Source organism: Antedon bifida, chromosome 1 (assembly GCF_963402885.1).
Source record: "Antedon bifida chromosome 1, ecAntBifi1.1, whole genome shotgun sequence".
Taxonomy (NCBI): Eukaryota; Metazoa; Echinodermata; class Crinoidea; order Comatulida; family Antedonidae; genus Antedon; species Antedon bifida.
The window spans coordinates 29,947,204-29,957,762 of record NC_136226.1 but is presented as its reverse complement, the minus strand read 5'-3'; the positions used below and the strand labels follow the sequence as shown (position 1 = coordinate 29,957,762).

Genomic DNA, 10,559 nt, shown 5'->3' with positions numbered 1-10,559 from the left:
CGTACTAAACTAACATTTATCCAGGTGCGCTGATTACCGGGTTTGTGGTTACCGTTGTTGACGCCGGAACTACACTCTGGGCAACCTTTCGTATATTGTGTGGCGGCTCGTAAAATAAAATAACGCTGTTCCGCCGAAGAGGTAGGCCCTATGTAGTCGATCGTGTGTGTGTTTTGTTCGTTTGTTAGTTGTGTAAAGTTATCGCTTTATTTAAACCAAAGCCAGTCACACGTTGATAATTATTACTGATAATTATTATGAAAGAAGAACACCCGTGTAATGGAACTTTCCAAAACGCTGGATGAATCTAAAAAGCTAAAAAAGCGCCTATTTTGATTAAATATGGGTGACGTTGACTGATAATCATACTCATTATACCACTTCCGCCTGAATAAAGTTGCTTAACTCTACATCAAAATAAAACACACTCAGTCAATTAAAAGAATTAGATACTTAATACATCACTTTCACATCTCCGTTTTCTTCTTTAAAAAGTTTTCGGGACTTTCCAAAACCGTAGTTTATATGATGGAATATGATGTTATGTTAATGTACACATTTCGTCTTAAGGTGTACCGCTTCAACCAATCCAAAGCCAGCCCGGTAATAATCATAATGACCTTTGAACGGAAATTTTAAAAAACCAGTCGCCGATAGCTCTGTACTTTTATGTAACGGAGCGACAGGTGTTTGATACAGTATATGTTACTACCTACCGAATTATTTAAGATTATATTGTCCATCATATACATAATAATAATAATGTATTAGTATTACTCACATTGCTGGTAGCATATGTGCCAACATCTAAAATATAAAACTCTACACCGCTGCTGCGCCTAGGCCTACATGGTGGCTCAGTCTGAGTAGTCATGTTGACTTCGTCACGTGTAGCGTACTATTCAAATATGTACAGGTGTATCCAAAATAAAGAAGAGCGAGAAACTTCTTCCGAATTCAATTGAAAATTAAAATACTAGACTTTTAAAATGTTTTAATGAAATTGTAGTTTATGTAGAATGCTATATAGTACCATGCATTTACTTGTTATTATGCAAACATTTCTTGTAAACCTAATAGTTTCAATTATATATAAATATTGACAAATTATTTTTTTAAGCTAACATTTTTCTTGCTGTTTTACTTTATCGTTTTGATTTAGCTTTTAGCTTATTTTATTTTGTATCTCCATTGAGACCCAGTCGCTGATACCCACAGCATTAATTGTCATTTTTTCAATAATTTTCCTTTGGGTTTTAAGTTACTGTTATATTTACAAAGTTGGCATCTAAGAAGTCATTAACACATTATAAACATTATAAATCAACACTTTTCAATTATCTCAAACAGTATTCATTAAAACTTAAGCTTTTCATACTGCTATAAAATATATAGGCCCTATAACACATTTTTCTGAGTATAAGTTATGTAACGTTTTCTGATTTGTATAGATAAAGTTCTCTCCATTCAGAGTTGGTAAAATTAATTTTGTATCATCAATAAATTTGTCTGTTAGTTACTCTCACTGTCATTGTTTTCTTCGCCATATTGCCGACTGTCCTGAACGTCTCCAATTCTATTGTATCCGTTTTCCTCTGCGTAATTGAACACCTCAAACCAAATACGACGTTGTTTGGCTTCTTTTCTCGAAGCATATTCTTGTGTGGTGAAAGCAATTGATGCTAATTTTGGAAAAGGTGCGATTGCCAAGGTTAGCATCGATTTACTAATTTGTGTGAACTCGGTAAATTTATGAGTTGAAACGATCGTTGAATACGCGATTGTAAAAAAGATGGCAACAATGGCGTTCCACAAAACCATTTTTGCAATTTGAAAACTCTTCTTTTTGCATCTATTGATAACGTGATTCAACAGCTCTTCTGGTAAAGATGGAATCAATTCTGTGTAGACAACAAGCGGTTTTGTTAATTTAGGAGATTTGCGAACCTTAAGAACATTTTCTCTTTGATAATTCGGGTCGTTGTTAATCTCATTGTAAGCTTCTGCGTTACAACCGGCTTGCCACGATTCTGCTGCATCAATTATGGTACGCCAAACTGAAGCATAGCAGTTGTAGTATTCTTTAAAGCCATTAAGAATGTACCAACCAAAGGAGAGGATTGTAATTACTCGTATTACAACTATCTCGTTCTCGCCATAGTCCGTCACGATACCTATAGTGGTCAGAACAAACATCTGCATAATGACAATTGCAATGGTCATCATTTGCAATGAGAGAGATGCAACAAATATGGTCAACAAAACGAACCGTATGACAATCCATACCATATAAAATTGAAGAAATTGTATACGGAAAGGCCGATCTCGTGAATTGAAAAATTCAAAGAGAGACTTGAAGATAGATATTATTGGTGCTGATGTGAAATAAAGAAATGGAAATAGACACATTAATATGCGACACACAGCAACGAAAACATCTACGATCAGAAACATTCTGCGACAAATCGTTGACATGTTAGAGGTAATACCAATAAATGGTCTATCTCGCCAAACTGCCCAACTGGTCACAAGTTTAAATCGATTCAATATCTGACGATAAAGACATGTGTATCGGTTGCTGTCGAAGTCAAGTCCACATTTTGATCCATCGTCGAAACAAGAAAGCGACGCCGGGTGAATAGTAATAATAGCCAGTGCTAACAACTGGCATAATGATAGAAATATGTGTTGAAGAATATACCATTTCAAACAAGTCAACTTATAGTTGGCTACCTCTATATGTTCCGCCAAAGGAATAACAAAAATTATTACCATGCATATAGTAAAAACTCGGAGCCTTAGTAGGTGTACATGTCTGTTACCCCAATGAAATATGGCGTACCTTGCACCCAAAGGTAACTTAGAATTTAGAGCCAATCTTGGTGGTGGTTTATGATTGACTGTCTCCAAAAGAGCTAATCCTTCCTCTGTGGTTTGTGGACACGTATTGTCATTTGAAGGTTTGCCATGTGGGTTCTCTAATAACACCCCAATTGTCAATGGACTACATAACATCACTAGCAAGCCAATTACATTTATACTTATACTCCAGTAGTGAAAGTTACGCAAATGTACATTGCACATTGTTTTCTCTGAAATCTTAAAGCACGACCAAAAGTAATGAGTGCTCCCCTCCATTGCGGTGAAAATAAAGTTAAACAAAAAATCAACGACGAGCATCGTAAATGATTTGGGATCACCAATTATGCTCTTAATTTTTATTGAACAAAAGAGATCAGTTTCATTATTTATGATCCTGCCCATTATCACCATCTTATCTTTAGTGTCTAGGTTTCTGCATTCGTTGTCTGTAGTGTTAAATGTTAAATTCACTGTCATCTCTTTAAATGTCAATGTTCCCAAAGACAGTATCTCATAGTTGGCGGGATAGGACATGACAGCTTCTCCGCCTTTGCCGTTAATCCATGTAAAACTCTCTTTTTCCACACATTTATCTGGTATGATTTCGTCCCACCAAGGAATTTTAACGTTGAATTTCACAACAGAAATGGACTCATTTCTAACATGATCAACCAGTTCGCTGATGGTCATAATCGTCTTATTAAAATATATTGTTGGAGTTACTTTACAATCACGCGTCAAATGAGGCTCTGTACAATTGTTCACCACAACCCAGCTAATGTTAGAATGTTCAGGAATAACCGGCATTAAATCGTTTCCAATCACAATCGTAACTACCATCAGGCAGATTGTAAAGCAAATCCACTTTGACGCCATAATTTCAGAAAAAATCGTTTTTGATGTCTTTAGTCTGAAAAGCAGGTAGCAAACTGAACTGAACAGAACAAGTTTTAAATCACGAGTACAGATGTTTTTTTTTAAATACCAAAACATAGATATAACTTCCTGTATAGGGTATTTGTGAATTTGGAATTCCCGACTCCATAACTGTTCTATAGGTACATATACATTTCCCTTAATAATGTCGTTAAAATTAATAAATCGAAATATTAACGGCTTTTCAATTGCTTTTTGTCACATTTTTACTTTTAATTCGGCATAGGCTGTTGATGAATTGTCTTTAATTAGTCCCTCGTTTGATTATCGAGTATTATAGTTCCGAGAGAAGGGAGAAATGTTTAGTAGACAAGATTGTAAGAAACAAATACAGATATATATACTGTATATATATGATTTACATACTAGATAATGATTTTTTTTAATGTAATTGCATATAGGCCTATATATATGAAAAAATTATTAAAAAATGCAAAGCAATAGCTACAAGCTGAGTATGCAATGTGATTACATGAAACTTAAAATGTTAAAACAAGAAGAGTTAAAATAGCAATGGACACAGATCAACAATACAACATTATAAGTGAACGGTTCATTCAACTATTCGTCGGGTTGAATCGTCCGTCGGCATTTTTCGCTGACAGTTATTTCACTAAAGTATTATAGGAAGCACACATTTCTGTGGTTCATTGTTTAGTAATTTAATGCTACTTGCCTATGACATTGTTCATTAAAATTGTGCACGTATACATTTCAGTCAGTATTGAATGTACTTCACAAACTTGTTTATGTTCCCTTGAATGGTATAGGAATTTTTAATTATTGCACACATTCGATTTGAGGATTATAACTTTTCCATCATTATCGGTAACTGTCAGCATCGCTTAATATTATTTTAAAATAGGTCCTTGATGTCTATAAGGTGCACTTCATATGTACTTTCATAGTATATAGCCTAAGCCTACATTAAAAACAGGAAAATTGATTTAATACAGCCTGTTTAAATAATAGCGAGAGAGTTTCACGTGGATTACTTATAAGTAAGTATTTGTGGAGGCGTTGTTATATATCTATGGTTGAATCGAGTTGTGACAGCTATCGAAAGTGCCCTACAGGATGCTGGCTCATTTCTTGTCTATTGTTGCTTGTCGAAGCAGTCACGCGAAATATTAAGTATACTTTAAGAGACAGACAGACAGACAAGTTGATGTGGTCAGGAAAGCTACCTGACATTTTGTGTTCAATTAGACGAAACATATTATTGAAATAACATTTTCCAAAGTCGTTCTGTTGTGACAGGTAGGTTATACATTCTTGTTTAAATATTTGTTTGTTGTTAGTACCGTGAGAACGTTTTTACGGATGTTTTTGTTATAAATATTTCATCATTATATTTTTATTAACGCTTCTGTAGATTGCGATGTGTAAACAAAAATTTTTTTTAAAGTAAACTGATGATTAAAGACTGACCTTCATGAAATATATATGGTTGAAATTTTAACTTTCATTATTTTATTTAATCTAAAAAAAATGTTTTTTTTATTTTAAAAATTCGTCGGCATTAATTTATTTCACTCACTGTGTTTAATCTAAAAAGATTTTTTTATTTAAAAAAAAATTATTATGACATCGTTATTTATTTTATTCTCTTCTCACAGATTTGACAAAAAATACAAATACTTTCGGAATTGACGTCACGAAAATGATTATTTCCAGAATATTTATTTCGTGTACATTATTTACATTTGTATGTCCAGTTTCTTCGAACTTCTTGACAACAGAAAACCCGGAAAGTTTAGCAGTAGTTGAGGGTGGAACGGCAATATTCCATTGCCACGTCAGTCAACAAGTACGCGAAAGTTACGATATCGCTTGGTATTCCGATAGTCGTAACGTTTTCTTGAGTACAAACTTACAGGTGATACGCGCACAACAAACAGAATTCAAACATCGATATTCCATAATAAGATCATCGAATCACCGATTCGATTTGAAAATAGAAAATGTTAGATTGATTGATGCTGGAATGTTTTCCTGTATGTACGCGTACCAAGATGAACCATTGCAGAAATCGTACTACACCAACGTTGGACATCCAGTGGAGCTGGTTGTGTGGACAGCGCCGACTCCGAGCTCTCCAGTATGTCTTATAAACGCACTTCCAACTGGAGACGTCGAATTCGAATGTTCATCTGAAGGCGGGAACCCAACGCCAACACTTCAACTCAACGCAGATAACACCAGGCTTAACATACAATCAGAAGTTAACGGTCATAATACCTTTATAAGGATCAAATTAACGGAGATTCACAGAGGAGTTACCTTCACGTGTATTTTAAACAGCCAAGCTTTACAAACTCCAAAAACGTGTTCATTGACACCCTTACTGGCTATTGTTCGTATTACACCAAAAATAGGAAGGGTTGTGGAAGATGGCGAGATAAAATTTAACTGCAGTTCACACGGCTTAGAAAGTCCGACGTACGAATGGATGGCATCACCGAATTTAATTCTCACAAAACGATTTTTATCTGACTCGGAAACGGTGTCACTAACGATACAGGGACCTGCATTAGCCGACAATGCATCTAAAATAATGTGCGTAGCCACGGGGGCAAATGGAGATAAGGTTGCTAGTGAGCAAGCTATGTTAATAGTAGAAGATAAAATTGGGCTTCGGATAACTCAAAAAGGTGTCGATTTAGTAACTACTGTTGCCCCTGGAGCCACCGAGCTACCGTTTATACCGGCAAAACCCAGAGTTAAACATACGGCAATAGATTTCTTCCAAAATAATGTTCTAATTTTGGCCGTGTGTGTTGCTGGACTTTTTATCGTTTTACTCTCAATGGTAGCTCTTATTATTGTGTGTAGACGGAAGCGAAAATCGTATAACATCTCCGATAGCGTTGACGATGACGAATTAGTTGGAATGAATTACGCGCCTTATGCCAAGATTGAAGTGACTAAAATGAATAATGGTAACCTTGTATCAGAAACTGATAAAATGAAAGATGAAAAAACACAAGAGCTTATCAACAGAAGTCCACTGGTTACTCCAGCAGCAAGCCCTACACGGTCACAACCCCCTTCTCCGAGGCAATCTCCAATACTGTTGACGTCTAAACACTCCCCTATCGAAATTTCGAAAAAATCCTGTGCCACATTACCGGCCTCATTTAATAAACAATCGATCCCAAAATACGCGAAACCCATGAAAGGAACCCCCAAAAACCCACCTCCCGAATACGCCATGCCGATAAAACGCGACTTTCATTTATCCCTGGAGGACGTTACAGGGACACCAACTAATGGCAACTCACCGACGTCATGTGAACAAGGAAAGAATAACGAATACGCGGAACTAACGAACGTAGCGGCGTCACCGTCACAAAATTACGTAGGAAAAAATAAATACGAAGAGGTTTTAATACAGTCGCCTGTTGCTGTCGTCGATCCGCGGAAATTAAACGCTGAGGGATTGAAGTATGCAGATCTGGAAATTAACCAGAACTGTTCTTCTGAAATACACTCAGATGTATCGATGAAAACACAATATGCAAAACTTGCACAACCAAGTGACGCAATTGATAATATCTGATGACGCAATTTAATCCCGAATGACGTAACGTTGATTTAGATATTCATCAAATCGGTGACTATTAAATATTTAAATGATTTAAATTTCATCGTCGATAATAATTCGTAATTAACGTAATTATTTATAATATACAAGAACATGTTAAATAATTAATATGGTAGATTATAATGATAAGACTATAATTTGTAACATACACCTGTTTTAACATCGACTTTCGTTATACAAAGCTCGTAAAAGCGAAATACCATGTATAGGACAAAGTCCAGTGAGAAATACTAATCAAAGGTGATAATCTGTTAATTGTAAATTATTTCGAAACTGTATACGACGAAGAAACAAAATAGGATAGTTTTCATTATAAGTAATTGCTGAGTTGATGTATAGGATTGAGTTTCTGTGTAGGTTATGTAATGCTAGACCTGTTCTTAAAACGGAAATGTTCACCGGGATTATATTGACACTTAAGTAATGCGTCACTTGTTTCGAAAACTAAAGTTTCAATTGTTGTATTGTATTCTTGAAGAAAACACCGTGAGACAATGATAAAGATTATAATGTCAAAAGTTTATATAGCACATAAAACTACACTGAAACAGAGTCATATATTGGTAATAATTATGTCTCAGACTTAAACTAAGAAAAACGTTTTACAGTGTTATAGAAAAGAATATAGTACCTATCGTTATGTACATTTAATGCTGTTTAATAAAAACTTCCTGTGTAATTGTTTCGAAAGACGAAACGACCCTTAAACATTGTTTACACTACCAAACTAGTTTGACAAAAAAGTGTAATGTACCCAAATATGGTAGTGATATGACGTCATCATGTCCATATATGGGAACATCATTTTTTTTTGTCAAATAAAGTTTGATAGTATAGACGGAGCTTTAAACACCATGTCGTTGAACACCAAAACAAATTATACGAAAATAACAGCATACACACACAAAACAAACATTTTTAAGGTAACTGTAGGTAATCATAATATTGTAGGCCTACACGTATACAAAACAAACCATTCTTCAGTGTGTAAGATACTGTAATATATACTGTATATAACTATACTCAAACACAAAAGCGTTCAATTTGCTTTGTATATAAATGTAATGTCATAATCACTTTTATTTTGTCACTGGGCTAAATATAGACCTAGTTACCATTTTTGTACTCCGCAATAGAATGTTGTTATATTTTATGTAAATAAAAGAAAAAAGAAATTGGTCACAAAATATACATTGTTTGCTTGGTTTGATATGATTAGTTTTGACAAAAGTTGATTAAAAAAACCATTAAATACAAGGGACATTGCATTATTAAAATGTTTTGAAAAACCATTAAATTAGAATGTGTATAATTGATACAGCAGATATAGATATATAGAAACGTACTATACAGCGATTATATACTGTAGTATTTACGATGCTACAATAGTTAACTATAAAAGAGGGAAAACATTTACGAACTGTATTTTAAAATCAATTCTTACAAACTACGTATAGAGCGCGAATATAATAGTATTTATGTTGCAACAATAATACATTTAAATTTAAAGAGGGCAAAAATGTACGACTTTTATTTTAAAATCAATTATACTCCGTACCATTTTGTCCAATATACTTACGCTATATTTACAATACTTTCGATATTCTTTACTACAATATGACACTTTTCGGATTTATTCATTAAATAGATGTCGTGGTATTCTCTCTTCTGATTGGTTCAAAGTAAAGATGGTCAATTCATGACGTCAGTCCTAGTTTCCCTGACGTAATCGATTCTACGTCATATCATGCGATCATCATAATTAATCAGCGACACATCGCGGGGACAAAATAACATGCTGCCTGTTTGAGTCTGTGTGAACTATTCCGAAAAATGAACGACTGACATCAGCGGCCATTTATAAACATTGCCAGAGAAATTGAAAGTTTTAAGCGTCAAATATATCATGAATATTAAACATATATTCATAGTAATGTTACTGTACAATAATAATAGTTCATTCTTATATAGCGCATATAAGCAAGCTCTCAATGCGCTGCACATTATTACGTCGGGCATTTTTTTGGATCAAACACGTATGGAAACATACTCCCATAATAATGCAGCTAGTAATCAGCGTAGTGTCTTGATCTAACCGGGTACCCACTTTATACACGTGGGTGGAGAGAGGCAAATGTAAGTGTCTTGCCTAAGGATACAAGCAATGCTATTGGCGTAACTAAAATGGCAGTGACTGATTACTGTGTTCATTTTAAGATTAACATTTAAAAAAAACACGATTCAAATATCACACTTCTTCTTCAAAACTCCTGTGTCACACACATTACGTATTGGTAACTATATATAGATCATTGAGGTATCCCTCAGTATATAATACAATATTACTATATTATTATTATTATAATATGAGATGGTATAATATCACATAATTTCCATATTTTATCATTGTTCTTATAAAATGTAAACGAAAAATAAAGAATACCATTTACATTGTTGATAGTAATTCTATACAATAAAATTATATAAATATTATTAATTATTCTCCCCTTAATTCGTGATTACCTTTACCTGATTGAGGAAGACTTGTCTGCTCTGACGGATTGCTTCTTGGACTGACATTCGGTTTGTGATGTTTTTTATCTTTGTGATGATGTTCGAGTTCTTTTGTGTTGTTTTCTTTTTCTGCGGTTGTATCACCCGATCTTGATGGATCATCAGAAGCTGGCCTGTCAAGATAGTGAACTATTTTGTCGAAGATCACATCAGCATGTTCCACTAATGTCGAGTTACTCACATTTGATATCTAAAATGAAATAATAAAACAAGTAAATTATAATTCAAGACAGTTGTAATAGTCTGATTAAAACCATAGTTAACGTACTTTCACAATCTAAACTTCATCAGCGTTGGTACAAATTGATATTTTAGGATATTGTAGGTTGGTTTTGTGGAAGTGGATAGTATTGTTAATTTCTTGGTGAAATTATTCTCTTTTTGTTTTGTATATGGATGTACTATCCGAAATAAAGGAAATGAATGAATGAATGAATAATACATCTTATTTTTCCTATTAAATCTCAATTCTATTACAAAAGGGAAACCAGTGGCGGATCTAAGATGTTGAAAGTGTAAAATTGTGGTCAACTTAACCTAAAGTTTTATCAATCTTTTGCATTGTAATTTTCGAAAATTA

At 34.1% G+C, this 10,559-nt stretch overlaps 2 protein-coding genes across 2 annotated transcripts in view; one reads left to right on the top strand and one right to left on the bottom strand.

Moving 5' to 3' along the window:
• Positions 1–5,443: 5,443 nt before the first annotated feature.
• On the top strand, positions 5,444–7,918 carry LOC144849655 (uncharacterized). The gene has a single exon (XM_078706646.1). The coding sequence runs from the start codon at positions 5,462–5,464 to the stop codon at positions 7,358–7,360; it is 1,899 nt and encodes a 632-aa protein (XP_078562772.1). The 5' UTR covers positions 5,444–5,461; the 3' UTR covers positions 7,361–7,918.
• Positions 7,919–8,248: 330 nt separating this feature from the next.
• LOC144849159 (C3 and PZP-like alpha-2-macroglobulin domain-containing protein 8) overlaps positions 8,249–10,559 on the bottom strand; it is a 31,665-nt gene continuing 29,354 nt past the window's right edge. Inside the window, exon 40 of the mRNA XM_078706186.1 lies at positions 8,249–10,169. Coding sequence (XP_078562312.1) covers positions 9,903–10,169 — 267 coding nt within the window. The 3' untranslated portion in view covers positions 8,249–9,902. The remainder of the gene's footprint in view (positions 10,170–10,559) is intronic.